This window comes from Dipodomys spectabilis, unplaced genomic scaffold (genome assembly GCF_019054845.1).
Source record: "Dipodomys spectabilis isolate Male_0828 unplaced genomic scaffold, ASM1905484v1 ptg000440l, whole genome shotgun sequence".
NCBI lineage: Eukaryota > Metazoa > Chordata > Mammalia > Rodentia > Heteromyidae > Dipodomys > Dipodomys spectabilis.
The window spans coordinates 47,725-73,966 of record NW_024871117.1 but is presented as its reverse complement, the minus strand read 5'-3'; the positions used below and the strand labels follow the sequence as shown (position 1 = coordinate 73,966).

The 26,242-nt window shown below is 35.2% G+C and overlaps 1 protein-coding gene across 1 annotated transcript in view; it reads right to left on the bottom strand.

Moving 5' to 3' along the window:
• The window catches only part of Cdh9 (cadherin 9), a 42,937-nt gene that overhangs the window by 6,609 nt on the left and 10,086 nt on the right, over positions 1-26,242 (bottom strand). Inside the window, exons 3-10 of the mRNA XM_042668508.1 lie at positions 22,595-22,714; positions 21,603-21,770; positions 19,166-19,353; positions 17,738-17,991; positions 6,475-6,611; positions 5,864-5,985; positions 1,064-1,181; positions 712-963 (exon numbers count right to left, since the gene is read on the bottom strand). Coding sequence (XP_042524442.1) covers positions 712-963; positions 1,064-1,181; positions 5,864-5,985; positions 6,475-6,611; positions 17,738-17,991; positions 19,166-19,353; positions 21,603-21,770; positions 22,595-22,714 — 1,359 coding nt within the window. The remainder of the gene's footprint in view (positions 1-711; positions 964-1,063; positions 1,182-5,863; positions 5,986-6,474; positions 6,612-17,737; positions 17,992-19,165; positions 19,354-21,602; positions 21,771-22,594; positions 22,715-26,242) is intronic.

Genomic DNA, 26,242 nt, shown 5'->3' with positions numbered 1-26,242 from the left:
ATTCATAGACATGTACATTCATATATAAGAATACATATTCATATATGAGCATACATGTAACATAATATTACATATGATGTTTGTTCTGCATTGAGGAGGAGAAGAGAGAGGAGGACTGAGGGTGAAAAATATCAAAATATATCGTTTACAGTTATGAAGATTCATAAGGGATTTCCTGGAATCTAGTCAATATGAGATGAGTAGAGGGTAATGAGAGAGGGACAATTCCGGAAGGTTGTATCATTGAAATGTAAGATGTCTGTATGAAATACCAGGGTGAAACACCTTGGTCCAATCATGTCCACTACAATGACTGACAGAATAGTAAGCCAGGCTCTCTTTGAGGACAGATACCAGCAAAAGGGGGAGGGAGGGCGAATGGAGAGCATGAATAAGGACGTACATGAATGATGGGTATTGTACCGTTCATGGAAGCAGGGCAATGCAAATTGTTGAAGTCTTTCAAAGGAAGGGGGCAGAGCTGGTGGGAGATGTTGAAACTGATGCATGCTCATTGTATGCTTGTCTGTAGTTACAGAGCAAAATCCCCCCCTTGTCCAAATAATAGCTGGTAATGAAAACAATCTGAATGTAAACTATGCATGCCCCTCCCAAAGTGCAAGTGTTGGACCCTTAGGTGTGGGGAAGAGTGCAGTTTCACACCCAGTGCCTGGGCAGTGGTGGAGCTTTGGCGGTTGGGGATTGGCTTACTGAGCAGAATGACCACACACAGCAGGATGGCTACCATGGCCCCCGTGCTCAGGCCAGCAGCAAGGACCAGGGCCTCGGCGTTGCACGACTGCATGTTCCCATGCTTGTCACAGGCGCACACGCGGATGGTGAGTGTGCCAGTGCTGCTCTGAATAGGGTAGTCATTGTCAAAGATCAGAATGGGCAGGAGGTAGGTGCTCATTTTGGTGCGACTGTACCCATCTTTACGGGTGAGGATTCCTGCCGTGTTATCTGAGGAGAAACACAAAGAAAAGCACTTCGCAGTCGTTTTTCATTTCTTTCCTTTCCTTCTCAAGGGTTGGGGATGATTATCTCTAAGGCTCTCCTCTACCTTTATTGTCTACGATGGTGAAGTTCGGGTTAAGAGGAACATCTGGCACCGGTTCAAAGAAGAACTTGTGGCCTCGAGGTGGGTCGTCTCTGTCCGTGACACTGACAGTTTGAATCAGCTGCAATGCAAATAGAAGCATTCATTCAGGCACAAGGAACAAGAAGCCCCTCTCTGTCCCTAGGAGAGTTACAAGTGTGTTGGCTCATGCTCGGTTTCTATCTCTAAAACTTAAAGAAACCAAACATGTCACTTGCAGAAAACTTCGCCAAGGGTAAGTTTAAATAGTTTTGTCCAAGATAACATTTAAGTAATTATGCAAAACATCCATCACATTTTAGTTTCCATGGCATCCTGTGCCTCATTTTCTGCTAGTAAGCCACGACAACGTTCCACCTTCAAAGAAAAATGTTATCACTCAGGTCCTATTCTGCGCTATTTGTGCGCTGAAAGAGTACTTGTCTCCGTTATTACCATTTGGATGGGATTCAGTTTCCTCTGCTTGAAAATAATTTCTCAAAGGAAGACATCTTAAGTAATGTCTTTAAGAAATGTAAATGAGTACCTGCATCACTAATAGATATTAAAATACTATCTCATTAGGTTTTGGGAAAATGAACCAATTAAAGAGTTCCTATCATAAAGATGTTAAAGATCTGAGAATCACTGTGAACATTGTATTGAATATTTCCTTTTATGTTTGCATGCTTTAGTTTTAATGTCATTTGCAAATATAAATCTATGAAGAAATGTTAAAGACAATGTGGAAGTTCAGGATGATAAAACTGTGTAGCTGAGTGTATTGTCAGTCATGTGTCCTAGAGGAATACAGAGCAGGACAGCAAGCAGCAGGTGGACTGTCTGACAGTGGAGAAACCACGGACCCCACGTGGGCATGCTCCTCTTCTAGTCCTGGGTGCACAGCTGTGAGACATGGAGCTGTCTTTACTTTCAGTCTTGACTTCTAAGAAAGTATGCAGCTTTATCATTGGCCGATATTCTAAGCTAACATTCTGTGGTGAAGTTACTGAAATTTTATAGTAATTCCTTTATAAATGTGTATGGTTACTGATGTTTCCAAAAACCTTCTCCAGCCAAACCATCCTACACAATTCCTAACAGTATTTTTTTCTAATTTATCTATATCTTAGCTTTAACTTCACTCATTTTATTGACAAAATAGACCATGCTTTTATACTTATTTCAGGGATGCTTCTAAATTGTGCAGTAAATACTACAAAAGTATCTCAGCATTGCTCCATTGTTCCTTAGGGGAAAAAAGAACACACACACACACACACACACACACACACACACACACACACACATGTATGATGGAGCTTGAATTCAAGGCCTGCGTGTTGTCCCTGAACATTTTTCCCCCTTAAGGCTAGCACTCTACCATTTGAACCACAGCTCCACTTTTGGCTTTTTCTTAGAATATTGGAGATAAAAGTCTCACAGACTTTCCTGTCTAAACTGGCCTTGAACTGTGATTCAGAAATGTTAACCTTTTGAGTAGCTTCTATTCCAGATGTCTGCCACCAGCATCCAACTTTTCAGTGTAGCATTCTTGCCCAAATTCTTGCCCTGAATGCTAATAAAAAAGCTATTTTTAGTCAAATTTTCTGTCAAAGTTTTTGTTAGTTTGATGATGTACAGAAATTTATTCTAATTTTTAGATGGATTTACTTAAATTTTAAGAATGTAAATATGTCAGTAACTTATTTTGTTTGATTTTTCATAAAGAAATAATATCCTACATTAATGATAGTTAACCTAAATAAGTTAAATGTTAATATGTATTATAGCTGTAAATCAAATAAATCCGAAGAATGTAAACATAGTAAACACATGGCTAGTATCTGTAAGCCGTTGGAGCTTAGTGCTTGACCCCTGGACATATACTCACATCCTAAATCACAGAAAGTGTTAATATGGCTCATTGAGAAATAAACACTTCACAGATGTAATCAAAATAAAAAGAGATGGTTTTGGGACTCTGAAAGCTCTAACACAATGATTCCATCCTGCTAGAAAGAAATGAACTTGGATCCAGGAGAAGAAACAGTAAGAATGTAATCGGGGTGGAGGCTTCCATACTCCATGGGACATTCCTGGAAACCCCAAGAATCTTGAGTATGTTAAGAAGAATTCTCTCCTGGAGACTTTGAAGAGATCATAACCCTGATGATACTGCACTACCACAATCCCTAAATTGTAAAAGAGGGGAAAAATCATCTAATTTGTAATACATTTTCATGACTCTCTCAGGAACCTAATTGTGACAAACAATTGTGAAAACTAAAAATGAACGAATTAATGCATGCATAGCTCCATGAAAAATTCAGTCTTATTGAGTGTGAGGGAAATTATACTGCTACAGAATATTTAGAAGTCCATAGACATGTAATAGTCATCCAAGAAAGTAAGCCAAAAAGTTTTAGTAGGAGCACGGCAATTTCATGCCTGTAATCTCAGTTACTAGAAAGACAGAGATTGAGAGAATTTAAATTCAAAGCCAGACCAGGCAAATGTTTGCATGCAATAAGTGGGCAATGGTGGGCCATAATCCAAGCTATTGAGAGGAAGTTTGGTGTCTCAGGCTATCTCTTAGGATAACTATCTGAAGATCCTATCTGAAAACCATAGCAAAACAAGCCTGAAGCTACGGCTCAAGTAATAGAACATCTGCCTAGTAAGCATGAAACCCCAACGTTTAACCCAAGTACTATCAAAGATAATATATTTTAAAATCATTTTGCAGTATTTACTATTTTATAGATAAATTTTATCTGTGCCTACCTGGACTATTTCAGAGGAAAAAAATAACAGATAATAATACTAGCTGCAATACTAATAGTATCTTGTTTTGAGTAGAATGTGTATCAGCGGAGTTGGTTGAATACATTAAAGTGTGAATATAAAAATAATCCAATACAGCAACTATTTACTGAACTGAGGAACTGACCATGACCTGCAACAAAGTACCAAACCATATAACAATTTTGAAGTGAAAACTTGATAAAATGACTTTATGTGGATTAAAATTTGTTACTTATTTTTGGACAGCATGTTGCCCAGATTTGCCTCACATTTGTGGTCCTCATACCTCAGCCAGTTTAGCAGCTAGCCTATCAGAACTATGACACCTCTTCAGCCTTCTCTGGTGTTTCTGTAGAGGACAACTGTGGAAAATAACTTTTTCTTGGTCATGTGGGAGACAACATAGCAAAATGTTACGTTGAAATGCTATCTCATGGCTTTCCCTTGGTTTGTCAGCTCAAGCATCTTTTTTCTTTTATTTATTTATTTATTTATTTTTAGGGAGACTCTCAGATCATCATATCCCAAGACCTCATTTGACCTTCATTATTTCCTTAGAGAGCCCAACATATAAACAGCAAGAGCACAAATACTCAATCTAAATACTTTCTATTAGAATATAAGACAGCATTTCAATTTATCTTCTAATAAGGATTTCGTGAAAAAATTACAGATGATTCTTGACATTTCCATAATGCCTCTGTTAAAATATGCCTAAATAACTGTTGGAATTACTTTCAGCAAAAAGAACTTAGTTAATATTATTAGAAAATATGTTTTGTCAAGATGAATATATTCTATATAACTGATTTTAAATAGTTTTAGATATACTTAAAATATTACCTTAATTTAGAAAATTCTAACTTAGATTTATTTCACCAATCTGCAAATTATAAATAATAAAAAAACACTTTTTTGTTATTGGACTCCTGACTGAGCTACATATATTTTATTCATATTGACTTCATAGTTTATTTCCTTTTTTTGGGGGGGCGGATCTGATCATGGGGCCTGAACTCTGGGCCTGGGAGCTGTCCCTCAGCTCTTCAGCTCAAGGCTAGAGCTCTACCTCTTGAGCCACAGCGCCGCTTCCGGCTTTTTTCTTTTTGCTTATGTGGTGCTTAGGAATCGAACCCAGGTCCTCAGATATGCAAGGCAAGCGCTCTACCACTGAGTCACATTCCCAGCCCCTTATTTCCTTATTTTAATTTACCTAACTCAATCTAATATTGAGTCCAGTAAGAAATTTTCTTTACTTTTTTTTTTTTTTTTTTTTTTTGTTCCTAGCCTTTGAAATCCAGGCCCTCAAATCCTTTTACCCAAGTCTTAGCATTTACCACTTGAGCTACAGGAACACTTCTGACTTTTTTTGAGTAGTTTATTGGAGATAAAAGTCTCATGGTCTTTCCTGCCCCAGATAGTTTCAAACCACAATTTTCAGACTTCAACCTCCTGTATAGCTAGGATTACAGGTGTGAGCCACCAGCACTTGGCTAACTTTTTGTATATGTGTTATTCATTATATTGTAGAATGTAAATCCAAATAAATATTGTAATTATCTCTAGTACAGCCCACATTCCACAGATATTTAAAAAAATAATCTTTTAAACTGGGCACCTGTGGTTTACACCTATAACCCTAGCTACTCAGGATTCTGGGGTCTGAGGATCCTGATTCAAAGCCAGCCATGGCAGGAGAGCCTGTCAGACTCTTATCTCCAATTAGCCAGCACAACAGCAGAAGTGGAGAAGTGGCTCTGATGATATGATAGAGCAAACAAGTTCAGGGACAGGGCCCAAACCCTAGGTGCAAGCCCCACTTCCCCCTGCTAATCCCCCAAAATTATCTCAGTTTTTGGTAAGAGCTGATAAATGCATGAGAAGAAGTAAAATAACTAGAAAAATCATAGAGATAAAACACAGTCATACTCATTGGGAAAGAAACATTTGTGAACATTTCCAATGAATTCCACTTACCTGTCCAGATTTTGCATTCTCACAAACAAATGTTTCATAGTATGTGGCAAATTCTGGCGCATGGTCATTTATGTCTAAAATTCTGATGAAGACAGGGATGTGGCTACTTTGCTTGGGGTTATCTGTAAAAAGAACATGTGGTCAAGAGAACACACTTGAGATTTCAGTGAAATTAAGAGAAATGCAATAAAACTACATTTCCCTTTGCAAATTAGCAACAACTCAGTTCTGTTATAGTTACAATTCCTGTTTAGATTTTGATGCACCAACTTTCTTACCTGGTGTAAGCAAAAAATAAAAAGAGGAAAGCATAAGTGAGAACTGAATATCATTTGTAATAGATCATTTTCATAGGCTGAGCAATGATTTTTTCAAAGGTTGCATTGCATGTTTATTAGACTGTAAACTGTGAAAGCAGAATGGATAAGTGGTTTATAAGTTCTTAAAGACATCCTAAATATTACTATAAATTGCAATACCCTCTGAAATATTTTTCCCCCCTAAGGTCTTCCCAACAGTACAACCACTGAAGTCAGAACTATTTTCTTAGTGCCACTATTTTCCGAGTTTGCTGCAAGTTAAATGTTTACATGGACATGTCTACAGCTTACTTATTTCCGTGGCCATGATGGTGATATTGTGCCAAGGGGAAGATTCTCGGTCAAGAGGCTTCAGAGTGAAAATTGAGCCATTTTCTGAATGGATACTGAAAGTCCGGTCCAGGTCAGTATGCCGATCAACAGAATACCTGACAGGAAAGAGACTCATAATATTCATTCTTCCACTATTTCTTAGGCTATATAGACTATTCCCAGTATGAGTTAACAAAAACAGGAAATATAAAGTGATGATAACCTTTTAAATTTTAAATTGTAGAGATAATATATATAAACACCTAGATATATTTGACTATGCCCATTATTTTTTATTGTATTAGTTGGAATGTTTTAAAATCAGGGTTTACAACAATAAATTTTTGCAGATGCTTCTAAGTGGATTAGTAAATTTTAAATAAATTTATATATTTTGTGAAATGATTATTTCCATAATTTAGACATATTAATGTTTCATGTTAAATTGGATGGTCCATAGCATTAAATCAGTTAAATGTGCTTTCAAATATATAGAGAACATATTAAAAAGTACCCTCCTTGTGAATGTCTCTATATCTAAGGTACATCTCTGCTGAAGATGATCAGCTGAATAGTCCTCTCATTTATTCCCCCAACCAGTTAAATTAAAAATAAAATATGATTACGTTACTTCAGAGCTCTGTAATTTTACAACCACGCTGAATATGAAGACACAGCTGTCACTATAAGCTTTATATCAGCAGCAGTCACAAAAAGTTTCATTACCAAATCCCTAGAACCCATAGATCTGTTATGTGACATGGTGAAAGTTACCTTTACAGGTGTGATTAAGATAGAAAGCAATAAGATTGAAGATTATTCTTGATTCTCCAGATGTATCTAATTTAATGCTAAGAGCCCTTTAGAGTAGAATAAGAGGGAAAGTAGGATAATGGTCTAAGGAGATGAAGAAAAGGGACATAAAGGAGAAAACTGAAGGGTGAGAAGGACTTGACTTTAATCTTAAAGACTGAAGAACAAATTAACAACTGTCCTGAGGGGAGCCTGGAAGGAAAGTGGAACCTTATCCATGCAAGAATTTGAAATCTGACAGCGACCTAAATAAGCAAGCAGATAATTCTTTTCCAATGTCTGAAGAAAGAAATGTACCTTTCCACACCTTCATGTCTATTGGAGCCCAGGGAGACTCATACCATGTTTCTCACATAAAGAATAGTAAGAGAATAGATTTCTGTTTATTTAAGTCATTATGTTTATATTATAACTAGCTAGCAAATACAATTTACCTGTCTGACAGTTTTCTTGCTGAGTAGAGAAAAAAGCCATATGGGAAGAATGAACGTTATAGAAGATTGTTATTCACATGAATCACTTCTGTATTTTATTATGTACAGGAATTGATTGGTTGTATTGTTCAGAGGTAGAGTGCTTGCCCAGTGTACACAAATCCCTGGATATGCTAAACAGGAATATCTAATTTGAATAAGGAGTTCCAGTGTGGGAACTGGGACTCCACACTTGTGAGAAACTCTTAGGTGAGCTATATATTTTAAATCCATGAGAGAGACTGGAAAGTTTAGTCCTTTAGGTATTAGTCCTTAGTCCTTAGTTCAAAATAGCAGATATAGCTATATCAATGGAATAGCAGAAAAAAGCCTCATCAGCAAATGGAGTACTTCTCAGTTTTCTAGGCATTTTACTGAAGGAAGTTTTTAAAAATGAAAAAAAAAGAACTTCTGTTTGATCTACTGAATTAGAAAACTTCATTTTCTGTTAGAAAGCTGTACAGTGGCCATTATCTGACAATGTCTTGATAACTTTTATTAATAGATATTGAACTTTCAAAAACTGTAAACTGGTGCTAACTTAAGATTATTGAAGTGTATTTATCTAAATTCTCTGAATTATGGGTGGCTTACATTAACAAAGATGGTATGATTTGATATATAAGTACAAGAAACATTTTGAACTTCCATGCTCCCCATGAAAATTCAGATCTCAAAAAAGGTTTTAACAATGCAATATGCTTTATGAAGGTTTTATCAAATTACTTTTTTTGGAAATTGATGACCACAGTAATACAGATTCTACTTCAAATTCCTATTTGGGTTTTGGAAAATAAATACCATCCATCCATTTCATTTCTGAGGAAAATTATAATTTATTGTCTCAGATTTATCTCTGTATTATTCTATTACATGGAACCAGTTCAGTTTTCTGTTTAATTGTTGTGTTTTACACATTACAGTAACATAGAAATGATAGTATTCCCCCATTTTTTAAAGTTGCTCTACATAATGACTATATAATTTTCCTAGGTAGAGTTACAAAAAACGTTCTTCACAAATTAAACCCAAACCTCTTGACATATCTTCGCTGCTCAAGAGAAGTAGTAAACTTAAATAGAATAAAAATTATATGAAATCTAGTTTAAATCATATTTAGCAAACACTTCATTGTCATACCATTATCTATAGCAGATATATATATATATATATATATATATATATATATTTTTTTTTTTTTTTTTTTTGGGTCCGGTCATGGGGCCTGAACTCTGGGCCTGGGCACTGTCCCTCAGCTCTTCAGCTCAAGGCTAGCACTCTACCACTTGAGCCACGCGCCACTTCCAGCTTTTTTCTTTTTGTTTGTGTGGTGCTGAGGAATCGAACCCAGGGCCTCATGCATACAAGGCAAGCGCTCTACCACTGAGCCACCTTCCCAGCCCTCTAAATTTTCATTTATTGTGAAAATATCTTACAGAGGAGTTACAATTACATGAGCAAGATAATGAGTACATTTCTTATCAAGCATTGTTGCCTCCTCCTTTGTTTCCCCTTCCCATCCCTTCCCATCACCAACCCCCCCCCACCCCGCCGCGCCCCTTCTCCGCCCCCCACCCTGCGCCAAAGTTGTAAAGTTCGTTTTCGACATAACTTCTTGTATATATCATTGTTGTAATGGGTCCACCTGTATCCTTATTTCATCAAATATAGTGAAAATGATCCTTAACAGAAAGAACAGCAGATCTAATTTTTAAAGTAATTATTAATGTTCCAAAATTGGGGCTGGCCAGCATATGGAATGTGTTGTCCCTTATTTTTACTGTTTGCATGTAGTGAGGTAAACAAAAATATTTTGTTTCAACTCTCCTATAATTTATTTCTTAATGTGTGTTTTATTTACATATGAGATCACATTTCTGCTACATGTTGTGTAATAGGCAAGTCATTCAAACATATGTTTTGTGCATTAAAAAATCCATCTTATGTATCTATAGAAATATAAATGAATGTAGGAAAGAAAAGCAAAATAACATAACCATATTCTTTTGCTTAAAAAAGAAAACAAAAAGAAGTAAACAAACATGCCAACTCCATTCTCAATATTCACCAGTAAAAAAATATTTCCACCTATGTAGTAGATGAAGTTACCATTATCTGTTTATCCTTAGATAGATTTTAGAAAATAAAGCTCTCTCTCTCTCTCTCTCTCTCTGTCTCTCTCTCTCTCTCTCTCCCTCACTGTTACCTGCTATTAGATTCACATGGAATGAGTATAAAGATCAGAAGTCAAACTTAATTCACTAATAGCTTATGTAGGATCAAAAATAGATATGGGTTTCCCACTGTCTTACTGTTTGGCTTCACCTTGAAAGCATTGTCTTTCAAGTTAAGAATTCATGAAGGAGAGTCACTTTGACACTCTAGAAACAGCTCGCTCTCACTCTCACTTTCTGTCATTAACATTGCAAACTTCCTGGTCTATATTTAGAGTTTTTCTGCAGTGCAAATGATGCCTCATTTTTGTCAAAGCTCAGAGATAATTTTCTTTCATGTAGCAGCCAATTTCTATTTTCAGCATTGAGTAGAAACATTCTGATTTACTTATTAATAATAAATACATCACCTTAAAACAAATGACCGGATAAACACTTTACACAGAGTCAACATCTCAGGTTCCCAGTAAATGACTTACAATAACAATAATATTTTATTGATTTCCCTGTATTGAATTTTGAACAATAACATAGAAAAGTCAGTGATTTTTTTTTATATGTGCTATTTCTAGAGAGACAGGATCTAATCATACACACACAGCAAATGACAAACAAAAAAAGTACTTTAAGAGAATGTGGAAGCTGAGCTCTGGTATTTATATTTTTATTTATTTTCCTTTTGTGTTCTGTAATCAAATATATCTCATTTACATATGTGTGTAAAACACAAATTAATTATATATCCCTGCGATTTTATTCATGACCAAACAAGTAAGTAGTATGAAATAGTGGGTTCTGATAGAATTTGCTTTATTGTTCTGAAATCCGGACAGTTAATTCAGTATTTCAATATTTGGCATATAGATATTCCTTTTTCTTTCTAGTTACTGCTTTCCAAATGTAGCTGAAAACTATGAATAGTCCATGCCTCTTTAAAAAATGTGGATGTTGACTAAGTAAATTCCCTGTAATTTTACTTCAATATTTCAAATACAATTCAGAAATAATCTTATTTTAAGTAGAATTATTTATGTACCCCAGATAAGCCTTGAACTCAGGGTCCTCCTGCCTCAGCTTCTTGTGTTCTGTGATTACAGTTGTTTGACATCCTGCCCAGGTAGATTATTAAATATTTTGCCCTCTGTAATAAAATAAAAGAAATGGTAAAGTAGCACGGCTAGGCTCTGTATATGTGTAAGAATGCCTGATATACAAGCCACGGTGTGCGAAGGAATTGTATTAGAGTATAACTAAATCTCTTGACAGTAAATTTGTTTTCTTATTTTTTTAGGTTGACAGCAGTAGAAAAGATTTCTTCTAAAAATCATTGAACTTTAAATATGCTAAGCATAAAATAGCTGTGAAATGAAGCAAGATGTTCTTTTGAAACTTGTAAAGCTATAATCAACCCCCTAATTTGGGAGCTCCATGATAAACTAATGAGGTGAAGCAGAGGTGACAACAGCTGCTAATTGTAACCACAATCTCATGGTGCCAGTGACAGATGTGCTTCAGAAAATGCATGTGATGTAGCGATCTAGAGGAGGGGTGAGAACTCAATCTCAAACTTTCCCTAAGGTACAGGTCTGCATGATACTATCCATTGTCTATTTTAGCTCTTGAGATCGGATGCTCTTCTGAAGTAAATCAGAGCAAGAAATATAGTTCCATATAACAACACAGCATTCTTGGAGAACTATTAGTGACTTTTCTTCACATTGTAGCTGGGAGAGCTACAGATTTATGACACACACTTACTTTTCAATGGGAATCACCTGATATGTAAACGATAGCAGGATTAGTAACACTTCAAAATTTGTTCTCTTAATATTTCTTGGGAATCTAGATGAAACAAGACTTGCTATTTCATTTTGTTTTGTTTTTTAGTTTTAGTTTTCTCCAATATTTGTAAACCCATGATAGTGTAAATGTCTTTGGGAGAAAAACAAATTTAAAAATGTATAAACTACATTTATTACACTAAGCAGCTTGGAAAGCAAGAGAGAAAATTGTACTCCTAGTCTTTGATCAGGAAACTTCATGTTTGACATTCTTTTTCTTAGGCAGTTATAGCATTTTCGGGAGTAGTATGCATTCAAACACTGTAAATGCTCATCAGTGATGTATTATTTACATGCTAGCACACACTTCATAAAAACACATTTTGTTAAGATATTTAGTGAGATAACTGGAAACTCGGAATTAATATAAAGATATATGTATACATATCGAACTTGATACAAAGTTGGGATAGCAAGGTGAAAAATAGTTTCAAATATACAACATTTAATGTGACTGAAAAACTACATTGATGAAATGACAGAGCAGTGAGCTATGCAATCTTATTTACTGCAAAAGCTCTTGTGTCACCTAAAACAAAGCATTATGATTCAATAAATATCCATGTTTTGATATAACTTTTCTACCTTAGTTTGGAAAAGACAGAAAATTAAAGATTGGTTTTATAATAGCACTATAATCCCTGAAAGTCAACCAAATATGTAAAACAGTAGATTTTAAGAAATAAATCTCTAGAAATGAAGATGAAAATTCTGGATAAATGGGATATAATGAAGGGGAAGTGAGTTCTAGGACTTCTGTATGAAGTGTGGAGATCTGTTACAATCTAGGATATAGAATTGAGATGGAGTCTGCCAAGGTGCTTCTGTTGAAATGATGATGCAGGAGTTCATGGTGACTGAGGTAGAAAAAGTTTGCAAGATACCACATAAATCTTTTTTTTTTTTTTGGTTGGTCGTGGGGCTTGAACTCTGGGCTTAGGTGCTGTCCCTGCGCTCTTCAGCTCAAGGCAAGCGCTCTGCCGCTTGAGCCACAGAACCACTTCCAGCTTTCTAGTGGTTTATTGGAGATAAGAGGCTCACGAACTTTCCTTCCCTGGATGGCTTTGAACGGAGATCCTCACATCTCAGCCTCCTGAGTAGCTAGGATTACAGGTGTGAGCCACCGGCTCACAGTCTTTACCCAAGAGACTGTATCAGAGCATCATTCCATAGAGGAACCCATTCATATGGATAAAGGGCCAAAACATAAACAAGGACTAATTGTGAAATATTCTCACCATAGAGAGTGGAAAATAGTAGCTTACAGGAAGTTTAGTAGATTGGTCAGAAACGTCTTGTCTCGTCAAGGTGTATAATTCTATACAGCTATAATTCTACTACTCAGTAGGAAAGATCAAGAGGATTTTTCTTCGAGGCTACTCAAACAAAATTGTCAGGAGACTTCATCTAAACTAATTAAAGAGGGCTATGGTGAGATATGTCTGTCACTTAAACTACATGAGCTGCCCAAATATGAAAAGGATCACATTCCAGAATGGCCAATTAATAAAGGCAAAGCTGTATTCAAAGACCAATAAAAGCAAAAGGTGCTAGTGTGGGGTTCAAATGGTACAGTATGTGCCTAGAAAGAGGAAGGCCCTGAGTTCCAACTTGAATATTACAGTTGGTGCAACATATAATATATAATATATGTAATATAATATGTATGTATGTATGTGTAAAACATCTTCAGAAGTGAATAAATACCTAGCATTGAAAAATAGCGCGAATATGGATTTAAAACTAACAAAATTTTGCATAAAAAACTATCGGACTTGGATATGAAGCTAAATGTAAGGCAAAACACACTGAAGAAATGATGACTGAAAGTTTCAGACAGAACCTAAAAATTCACAGATCCTAGAACCAAAATAATCTTTGAACAAAAATGAAGTCTTCTGTGGCCAAATCAAGTCACTTGAAACAACTGACAGCATTAAAAGCAGATGGACGCACAGTAGACCTATTTGAAAGAAAAGATGTTGGAAGTATGGCTCAGTGTTAAAGTGCCTGACTAGAAAGCACGGCATCCTGAGTTGAATCCCTGGTATATTTAAGACGTGTGTGTGTGTGTGTGTGTGTGTGTGTGTGTGTGTGTGTGTGACAGAGACAGAGAGAGAGAGACATAGAAAGTAAGAGACACACAGGAAGAGAGATACAACAAAAATTGTATAGACAGTATTTTATTGTACCACTCAATCTGAAAATTCTGAAGTAATTCAAAGTAAGCTGAAGACAAGAAGAAACAACATAAATAAAACAACCAAGAAGCAATTGATAAGATGGTTTAAAGCAAGGGTCTAAATATTCCAATTAACAAACAGCATATTAATTTAGGGTTAAAATAAAAACACATACTCCCTTTGTAAATTTGTGTTTTAAGTGAGAATGCAAATGAACCATGTTGATATCCAAAAGTTACTGTAAAATTTATGTATGTTTTGAACAAATATATTTTAATAAGTTTGACATTTTAGCTGAACTCACAGATACTCTGAAAAGAAAAAAAAAATAAAAACAAAAATTAACCCCTAGATCAAGAAAGAAGGCGGCTTGTAAGCTATGAAAAATTTCTGACAAGAGGTTTTTCTTTAATGTTGTTGTTTTTAATGCACTATGTGATCTTTTTTGTTCCCTTTATATGCACTTCCTCCTATGATATATCCCCTGTGTCACTGTATTTGATTTTGGTACCCTGCACTTTGTATATACATTTATCAAATTTGGGGAGGGAAGGGGAATAACAAAATGCTGAGACAAGGACACAGGATGACCCATTTCAGCAATGATACTCATAAGACACTCTGTTGGAAATGAACTTTACAACTTTGGGTGGAGGGGAGGAGTGAGGGAGATAAGAAAGGGAAAGGATAGTAGGAAAAAAACAAAGAGGGGATAGCAATGTTGGACAAGAAATGTACTCATTACCTTACTCATGTAACTGTAACCCCTCTGTGCAGCATCTTTACAATAAATAAATTTTTAAAAAAGAAATTATTGGTGCCAAATACCGTAGTTGTTAAATCTTGTCAAATATGAAAGGAAAAGACTATCTCTGTGCAAGAAAGTTTAGAAAATAAGACAATTGCTTCCTACTGTCTTTTTATCCTAAAATTCATTTAATCTATTTATTTCTTTGTTTCTTAATATATATTACTTCATCAAGGCAAGATTTAATTCTGACATTTTTTACAGGCATACAATATATCCTGGTCAAAGTCATTTATGACTGTGGTACCAAATCTAGACAATGACAACAAAGGAAGTAAAAGCTAATCAGTAGCAATACTTATAAGGACAAAAACAACTATATGGCATTTATCTCATAAATTCAGGGTTGTTCAATATTTTATAAAATAAAAATATCCCACCATTTTAGCAAACCACATGGATATCTTAATAATAACATCGAGGAATAAATTTATTCCTCAAATAAATAATAAAGATAGGCTAGTCCCAGTGACAATCTCATCTACTTGAAGACAAAAATCAAGAGCACCAGTATCAAATCAAGTTCATGTGAAAAGTTAGCATGGTCCAATCCCAACTTTTAAAGGGATGTGTTGATATCTCTCTTTAATCACAGATATGTAGGAGACCATAGATAGGATTGAAATCTGAGGTCAACCCTGAGCAAAAACACATGATTCAGGAGGTACAACATTTGCTTAGCAAACATGAAGCTTTGAAAATCATCTGCACACACTAAACCAATCTCTCAATAAATGGCAATGAACCTAATTTTTTGTTTTATTTATTTTTTAGTTAATTTTATTTTGTGCCAGTCGTAGGTTTGAGTTTAGATCCTGGGCTTGGTCCCTTAGCTTTTTGGCTCAAGGCTAGTTGTGAAAACTCAGGTCTATTTGAAGGGGTAGAATGATGCAAGCTCCAGCCTCAGGATTATCTCTGAGAACTGTGTTTGTGTATATGGAGAGCTCTTGGCATGCCGGGCTAGAGAGTGAACATGTTCTCTCTCCCTATCTCAAAACACATGTCACAGACTCCTGGGAGCTGAGGAAGTAGCTCTTCTGCTTGCTTAAGCATAGATAAACAGCTAGTCAAGCATTTTCCTGAGATTGGGGAAGTGGTTTGAGCTTGCTCTACAATAGTTTAGATAATAATATACAAAGACATTGTCTCATAGGTTAAGAAAAAATATATCTGTTGAAATTCTTTGTATGAATGTCTCCTGACTAAATCTTGGCAAAGATAATGCTTGCTTGTCTTTAAATACCCACCAACAATAAAGCACAGCATGCAGTGGCAATTGCTGTTTACACTCTGCATTGACTGTGTCCTGGTGATTTCGTGACCCTTACGGAGGGACCCCAACGCCTTAGACGTTGACAGCTAGTCACTATGATTAAAGGCCTGAGCTTCTGACACCTGGCTGATGCACACGATTTTATAAAGGAAATAAAGTTGTAAATTATATCAGAGTGGGGAACAAAATAGTAAATAATTTCCCCATAAAACACTAAGCCCACTTATGACTTCTCTTTTGATACTTTTATACAATTGTATTCTGGTGGCTGTCCCGAAAATGAATTAAGGAAAATAAATACCAAACATCCATATGGGAGAATAATAAGAAATTTGTCCATAATGTCAGAAAACATGGATAACCTTCCAAAAAATTATGACTGAATCTAAATTAGAAAAAGAAAAGTCCTAGAGTTCAGGGATGTTGGAATGAAAATAATCTAAGCATTTTCTTTCTGTCATTAAAAACAAAACAAAACAATATTGCCAGGTACCAGTATTTCACAATTGTAATCCTAGCTGCTCAGTAGGCTGAGACCTGCTGATCAGGGTTCAAAGCTAGCCTGGTAAGAAAAGTTTGCATGAGACTTTTTTTTTTTTTTTTTTTTTTTTGTCGGTCATGGGACTTGACCTCTGGGCCTGGGCGCTGTCCCTCAGCTCTTCAGCTCAAGGCGAGAGCTCTACCACTTGAGCTACAGCGCCACTTCCTGCATGAGACTTTTATCTTTAATTAACCACTCAAAAACTGGAAGTGGTGCTGTGGCTTAAGTGGTAGATTGTTAGCTTTCAGCAAAAAAGAGTCTCAGGAACAGCGCTTGGGCCTTGAGTTCAAGCCCCCAACTGACACATACATGCATACATACATACATACACACATACATACATATATATACACATATGTACATACATAAGTAAATAATTAAGTAAATATTAAGAAAATTTTGTTCTTATTAACAAGGCATTTATGAGAAAATTTGAGTTGTTTATATTCCTACACATTCACTACCATATACCTATCATACCCATTTATATTACAATCAATTTTTTATCCTTCTTAAGTATAAATTTTAAGAATTGGTTAAAATTTTGACCTTTTAAAAACTTTTAGGTGGTGGATACTATATTCATATTTGGAGAAGTGTCACTTTACTAGCTACTAGTAATTTTATATCTCCTATTAATTTACATGTTATTATCATTTTGCTATCATTTTGGTTTTAATGAAAATATAATTGCTATATAGTTGCTTCACAATTGTGGCATGTGTTAGGTTTATTAGATATTTTTGAAGAAGATATTTTGGTGTTTATAGAGAATAGATATATTTTTACCAATAATTTCTATTTTTTTTCTAAATTATTTTTAATTTTTTAATTAACAAAGAAGAATGATGTATAAGAACCATATCAACAAATAGAGATTGGTGTTGCTTGCTGATTTTAGTTTTGCCACTATGAAGCTAAATATGTAAACGCCCAGTGCCTCAGTATGATCATTCCCAGAGAAATATTGTAGTCTCATACCCAGAGCATCATAAGACTTAAGGAAAACAATATACCTAGAGCAATTAGTCAACTGTCTGGTAAGACTTTACCCCCCTCAAGTGTTTATCACTCAAATTGACAATTGAACCGTGCAATACAGCTTTTCCACATAAGGCTTCAACTTGGAAACTTACTTGATTACATTGTTCATGGCATCTGGGTCATATGCTGTGACCTGTCCTATGATGCTGCCTTCCTTGACGTCTTCATCAACTTCTATTAAGTAAGAGAATTTGCTGAACACCGGAGGTTCATCCGCATCTTCCACAGACACTTTAACCACTGCTGTGTCTTTAAATGGCCCCAGGTGCAAGAAGCGTGGATCGGGGTGAGTGTTGCTCACATCCACTCGTAATGTGTACAGCATCTTTTTTTCAAAATCTAAATTCTAAAGTTAAATAAAACAGGAAAAAATCAGCATAATTTAGAAGAAATAACAATGGCTGCCAATTTTATTTTATTTTTTTTGTCTGCCGTGGGGCTTGAACTCTGGGCCTGGGCGCTGTCCCTCAGCTCTTCAGCTCAAGGCGAGCGCTCTACCACTTGAGCTACAGCGCCACTTCCGGTTTTCTGGTGGTTTATTGGAGATAGGAGTCCCACAGTCTCCCCTGCCCAGGCTGGCTTTGAACCGCGATCCTCAGATCTCAGCCTCCTGAGTAGCTAGGATTACAGGCGTGAGCCACCAGCGCCCGGCTTGGCTGCCAATTTTAATAACCTGCTCTTTTAATGAACTCAACAAGTATGGTTAAATAATTTCATCAGTCATTACCGGTATATAAATTAGTACCTTTCTGTTTACTTTATAGGTATTTTAAGAATTTAACTAAATATAACATATTATATATTCAAATTTATTTCTACTGGGTAAGGTACTTAAATATTTTTAAACACAGGTGAATGAAGTATGTGCTAATGGACTTCAGAGAGGTAAATAAAGCATCATATAATGGATTTGTGATTATATATTATTGATATTATTAAAATGGAAGGTAGTGAAGATGAGAATATTGAATAAAATGTAATTTTTAGAAAATAAGTAGTTTTACTTAATTTGAGCACTTATAGCCAGAAAAATGTGAGGGGAAAAAAGTGAAATAAAATAATTAATATTGACCTATATTATACCATCTAAAAGTCTCAGCATATTCTCCAATACTACATTAAAAATCAAGGACATGAATGCAAAAAATGACCCTGAGTTGTTTTTTACCTAAATAATCCACCACCTTCCATAGCACTAGAACCATCTTTAAGAGTCTATGAAATAAAAGTGAAGCTGAACACATTTCTTTTCCCCCCTTCATACACAAGTACAAAACAAGTGCTTTTGAGTCTGATGGCTGTTTACTACAAACAGTTACTGAGCTTTTATACCACTTTATAAGTATCAGCGATGAAAACCCTTCACTTATGTGAAGTGAGGTCACAGCCTTTACCACTTCTGTGAAGGATCAAAACCACATAAAATCTGAAAAGAATATACTCTGAGCTTTCGCCTTTCCTGAACAGCAAGAGTAAATTACAGAGCCCTTGAAAAAGGAATGTAGACGGTGAAGAAGAACCTGTTTGACAATGATAATCCCTTCCTGTGTATCCTTGTCTGTGATGACATCAAACATGTCTGCTCCATCTCCGTCAGCAATGCTGTATTTCATCTCAGCATTTTCCCCCGTGTCAGGGTCGTTGGCTTTAATCCTTCCAAGGTGGGTTCCCAGAGGTACAGACTCCAGAGAATTGAACTGATAGGTACCTGCAAATTAAATCAGAGACATTGGGCATGTCATCTTTCTCTCTCTCGCTCGCTCTTGCTCTCTCTCCCCCCTCTCTCTTATTTTAGTGAAACAATTTTAAATCAGGAAATATTTTACATCATGTTGAATTTTAAGCTGTCAAAATTACAGTTTAAATGGGAAAACATTTTTAAGTTTTAGAAATTCTCACTTTGTTAATGAAAAATATAGTGAAATAAAGGTAACCAAAGTTATCTAGATTAAAGATGGAAATATGATATTATAACCTATAATTTGGAGTGAAAATAAGACAAAACCATTTTTATTATCGTTAAGTAGTTGTACAAAGTAGTTGCCATTAAAAACTTGAATAGGACACATCCATGTCACTCCTTTCAAAATTCTCACCCATCCCTCCCAAACCCAAACAGTTTTTGTTTACTGTTTCTCTGTGGGAATGCTGACATATGGATACAGGTTGACCCATTGTAACAATGAGTTGTACAAGACACTATGTTGAAAATGAACTTTATAACTTGAGATGAGAGGAATTGGGGAGGTGGAGAGGGGAGGGATGGTAGGGGGGAAAACAAAGGAAGGTAACAATATTCGATAGGAAATGTACTCATTACCTTATTCATGCAACTGTAACCGCTCTGTACAGTAAGTTTACTTTTTTTGGGGGGGAGGGGTCGTGGGGCTTGAAGTCTGGGCTTGTGTGCTGTTCCTCAACTCTTCAGCTCAATAAGGCTAGTGCTCTACCACTTCAGCCACAGGGCCACTTCCGGTTTTCTGGTGGCTTATTGGAGATAAGAGTATCAAGGAGTTTTCTGCCTGGGTTGGCTTTGAACCACAATCCTCAATTCTCAGCCACCTGCATAGCTATTATTACAGGTGTGAGCCACCGGCACCTTGCTTCAACATACATTTTACAGCTATTAAATTATGTTTTAAAACATATATGTTCTTTTAAATCTAAACCAGAAATCTAAACCATTGGGCAGGTTGTATTATCTCAAATTGGATGTCAATGTGCTCATTCATAAAATAAGAAAGACACTAACAGAAGTTCATATGTTTGCTAGGACACTGACTAGAGATCTGAAATTAATTTCATTGGGGATATGGTTCTCATCATTTTGTTACTACTGTAAGTATCTTAACTGTAATAGTTTCAAGTCATTTGTTACTATTCTAATAATTCTTGGAATTACAAATTGTAAAATTATGAGGGAACTCATCAAGTTTTACTTTTAGTTTATATTTAAGGAATTGTTAAACAGTGGTTACCTTTATGTTATTTAGGTCTATTATTCATTATTAAAGAAACTTGTTATGTTATTAATGTTATGGATACGTCCACCAATGATGATTCAACAGATATTTCAAAATTTGGCAAGCTGAAGCACATTTACTGAAAATAATGTATTAAAATAATTGCATTGAAATCAGTGATTAGAAGTCAAACTTTGTACTCTTAACTGAAAATATCAACTTTAGTGTATTATTGAGAAAAAAATAGCACCAAACAGAAATCTTCTTTTAAATACAATCTTCATGTAAAACAAAGTAATTATAGTCTAAAGCATATCCTAGAATTGTGACAACTGAAAGGGATTTTAATAATTTATTCTTCGTGGCTAAATTAATTTGATAATACTGCATTTTAGTATGTCATCCCATATTGTAAACTATCAATAACTTATCATCCTAGCCAATGTAAATCATGACGTTTAGATTCACTGATAAAATATAGAAATGCTACAAATTTAACCATTGGCATTGGTTTTAATATAGAAATTAGTTCCAGAGATATTAAAACATCAAATCTAATAGTTAGCATGAATTAAATTCCTATAATGTCTATTGACAAATGAGAGCACTGAGGTAAGGCAAGCGAAAGACCTACACTTTGAATTCAAGAAGGCAAACCAAATTCCACACTGCTAACCAAGAAGGGCAGAAGGAAAGCATCAGAGCTTCATTGTAAGTGTTGAGAAATGAGTCTGCATTGCTTTCTACAACAAGGAAGATAGAGATTTTAAAGTTGCAACAGAATTTCTCATTTGTGCTTTCTCTCAGTAGCTCTTCAATTGTGAGAAAGATCATCATTTTTAATTCGATTTTAATTCGATTGATGCGATTATTTTTGTGAAGGGAAGGACTGATGACTTAATCAGATGCATGAACTTAGAAACACAAATGTTAGATTCTGCTCCTAGTACATTGCAGAAGCTTTGCTACAGGGGAGCACTGAGACATTCCTTACTCTGTGGAAATCGAGGAGGATTGTTGTTTACGTCTGTGAGAGTGATGTTCACTGTGGTAGTTCCAGAAAGACCTCCCATTTGGCCACCCATGTCTTTGGCTTGAATAACCACCTGGTACTGTTCTCGATTTTCTCTGCTCATGTCTGGTAATGCAGTTTTTATTATGCCTTTCAGGAAAAAAAAATAAACAAGTCACTGCCTTTTAAAATTAAGCCATGCTATGTAAATTTCATTGTATCACAAATGAGCAAAAATCTTGGCATTCTAAAATACCTTTGTCATATTGCTAATGGATTTTACAACATTCAAGCAAACAGAAACAAACAAAATTGCCAATTGAAGACCAAAGGACTGTTTTTCAAGGAGTTGAATTTGGTAAATCAGTGGCAATGATCTTTAGGGGGATGGGGAGCATGAATTTGGAGGAGGGTGCTGGTGGTTCATGCCTGTAATCCTAGCTATTTAGGAGGCTGAAATCTGAGGATCATGGTTGAAAGCCAGCCTATGAAGGAATGTCAGTGTGACTCATATCCAATTAACCACTTTAAAACCAGAAGTGGGTCTGTGGCTTACACTGGTAGAGCACCAACCTTGAATAGAGCTCAAGGACAGAGTCTAGGCCCTATGTCTTATCAGAAAAAAAAAAAAAAGAAAGAAAAGAGAAGAAATGATTTTAGAAAAAAATACATAGCATATGACATGGTTGAATTTGGATACTTTTCAGTTTTTAGGTTTCAGTCCTTAATGTCATAAAATATGCTGTACCTCTGTGAAATTTTGTAGTTATTAAACTTAACGAATAATAATTTAACAGCCAAGTAGGTTGTTTCAGTATTAGAAAGTTTGCTTGAGTCTTCACGGGAGAACCCTAGAAAACACTAATCTGACAATGCGTGGGTATATTTCACAACACAGAGATATGTTTTTAGTAAACAGTTGTACAGTCAAATGTATGATTTAATGAGAATCAGACCAAGATAAATGTTTGTACCTGATTCTGGGTCCACGGAGAAATATGGCTGCCCTTGCAGGATGCTGTAGACAATTTTGGCACTGTTTCCGTAATTGGCATCATCTGCATCTGTGGCTGTCACTTGTATGACAGAGGTACCTGTTCCATCCCCACCCCAAGGAAGAGGTGTGAATACCACTACATATTTGAATTGCAAACATTTAGTCTTTGTTTTTCTGAAAACTTTATTTTTATCTTATTTTTTTATTGTGAAAATACCATAGGGAGGGATTACAATTACATGGGTAAGATAATAAGTACATTTCTTATCAAGCATTGTAGCCTCCTCCTTTGTTTCCCCTTTACACCCCTTCCCATTTTCTGAAAACTTATAGATAGTAGTGTGCTGTTTTAGACTATGGTGTGTTTGACAAAAGTTACATAAGTGATACTGTCTTAAAGCAAGAACAACATCAATGAAAATCCTTTTTTCCCTCAATTAAAAAAAAAACTAACCATCCCCTATTTACTTTTGGCTATGATAAATTAATGAATAATAGCTATGCATGCTATCACAAAGGTGATATCATGAGACTAAATAATGAACTGAAATATTAAGTGGAAAGATTCTAAAGGACAGAATATATGAATATAACAAAGTTGCCATTAGAGCACATATTTTCATCTGGCAACTTTAAATTTCTTATACTCCTGCTTGTAGAATGTAGATTCAGCAAGAGAGAAGCCCTGTATTAAATTATCATAGTAAAAAATAGAGAAAATTGAGTGGTGAAGGAATTACAGGCATAAAGTGATATAGCCTCAACTGAGAATGTGAAACCTGAGTACAAGAACCAGAACCCGAACACATCAAAAACATACTGAACTTTAAAATGAATGCACCTGTGTGCATGCACTTTTAGACAGAAATACATGGACTTTGTGTGAAGTATTTCTGCTTATTTTTAAAATGGAGACACAGTTATGCCTGTATCTATCAACATACATTAATATGTAAATCTGATATGGTTATGTACATTTATATACTTTAGTGTTAATTACTGGCTGGAAATCAGTAGCTTTCAATATCAGTAGTTTCCAAAATGTAAGAATGTAATTATATGCAACAGACCATATCAAAAATCAATATTTTGTCTTCAGTCATGTATTAGAACACTAAAATGACATTTTAACTTGGTTAAAAGTCACCAGATCTAGAGAGACAAAGGGCAGACATTATTTTTCTTATGTGGAAGCTAGAACTAATTTATATACATACAAGCATGCATTTATTGGATTGTATGCAGGTGTACACAAGTGTTTTAACCAAAATGCAACATTTGCAAGGGAGATTTCAAGCAGTGAAAATCCTTAGAGAAACTCTCTGTCCAACAAAATGAATAACAGGAAACTGGGACTTGAAAGGTATGGGAGGAGGGAGAGAGTCTAAAGGAGGAGCATAGATGAATGAACAAAGAAAAGAAAAGAAAAAAGTTAAAACACTGAATACATATCCTATGAAATTTAGAAAATTGAGCTTGGGAAGGATGGAGGAAAATGATGAAAGGGGTGAAAACAATCAAGATGAATTATATTCATAAACTGATTTTTTGTTGGTAACTCATTTGTACAGTTACTAAATGATAATAAAAATATAACAAGTCAAAAATTAAACAAATATTATTTTAAAAGTCTAGAGAACTCTAGTTAGTGTTAGATGATAAATATTGGAAATATAATCTGAATATCTTCTATTTCAGCATTGTAAAAATTCAAGGCATAGATCTATTATTTTACCTGATCTCAAGAGGAACTTATAGACTATTTTCAATGTATTATACGTTAGTTTCTTTAAAATCCTTGTTATGGCTCTTGTATTAAAAGTTCTTTAGAGAGAGTAAATCCCATGTTGACTCCTTCATGTAGATGAATCCTCACATACATTATTCACTCCTCTAATGTTCATTTCTTGAGCTGCAGTGCACATTTATTAAATTTTGTGTGTACAAAAGTATGCAAATTTCAATAAACATATTTTCCATTTACAGTGATGCTAGTAGTTCAAGTCCTTGAAAAGTATTTGAATGCTACAAGTGTCTCTCCAGTTTTCTAAAAATTAATTCACATACAATGAGAACTGAAAGCCTATTACCTGAGCTGTGATGAAATTTATCCATCATGTCACTTCAGGGATAAAACACAGACTTATGTGTCCACCTCCTCTAAGCTTTCTTCCCAAAAAACTTACTCATATACAGAAAGGTGAGAGAAACAATCTTTTACCAAAACTCTTTTACCAAGAGTTTTGTGACTATGGGAAATAGGAAACACAATATGTTTGTGTGTGTATTTTTCCACTAATATTTTAATCAAATAATATCCCATTTTAAATCACCGTGTATCTTCATCATCTGACTAACATGTTCGAATAAGAAGACCATAGTGTAGCTTAGATTTCATTATTTCATTGGAAAAAAAAGTGAATTCTATTTTAAAGGGATGGAATATGATTCTGAGAGTTAAATGTAATATGAATCTGATTTTGAAAGCCCAGAGAAGGGAAAACAAGGACATCAGGTGAGGAATAAAAATAAGTAGTAACAACCTTATGATACAAAATTGAAAATTTATCTGTTTCTGGGAGGCTAACAGGGGGCACAAAGGGAAGGACAATGGGTGAATAAAACAGCAGTGGTACACAGTGGACACTGTGTTGAAAATGAACTATACAACCTGTGGGTGCGGAAGGGAGGGGAGGAGGAGAGAAAAAGTGAAATTATTCAAAAAAACCATGTACTCACACCTGACTTATATAATGCTATTCCCTCTGTATATCACCTTTACAATAACAATAACTATATATAATAGATAAATAAAAATGAGTGAAAAGGTAGATTGAAGGATTTGTCTTACATTCCCATTTACTGCTTTAGACTTTATTTCCACAAGAAATTAATACTACTTATGTATTAACTCATTGATTTAAATGAAAATATTTATGTAATAAAATATTAGATTTTATTTGGTGTGTATTATTTTCAATATTCATAAGGAACACATGGATATATTCTTTATTATTTGATAATAAATGAAGATAAATCAATAATATATAGCTGCCAAAATTTCAGAAAATGGATCTATCTTAGTTTTGCACTGAAAAATTAGTTACTCGTACAACTAAAACCTAAGGAAATTACACTTGCAGTAATTATGAAGACATAATCTTTTTTCCATCTAAATAATTTATCTGTATTTGACAAAGGAGCCAAAGACATACAATGGAAGAAACAGCCTCTTCAACCACTGGTGCTGGGAAAACTGGGCGGCCATGTGCACAAGACTAAAAGTGGACCCCAGCCTATCACCATGCACCAACATCAACTCAAAATGGATTAAAGACCTTACCATTAAACCTGAATCTCTGAAACTACTGCAGGACACAGTAGGAGAGACACTTGAACTTATGGGCACAAGAAGGAACTTCCTGATCAGAGTCAAAGGGTCACAACAAATTGGAGACACTCGACAAATGGGACTACCATAAAATAAAAAGCTTCTGTACAGCTAAAGCTATTGCAACCAAGCTAGAAAGACAACCAACCAATTGGTTGTCTTTACCAAATATTTACCAGCAATATATTAGACAAGGGGTTAATATCCAGTATATACAGGGGACTCAAGAAACTA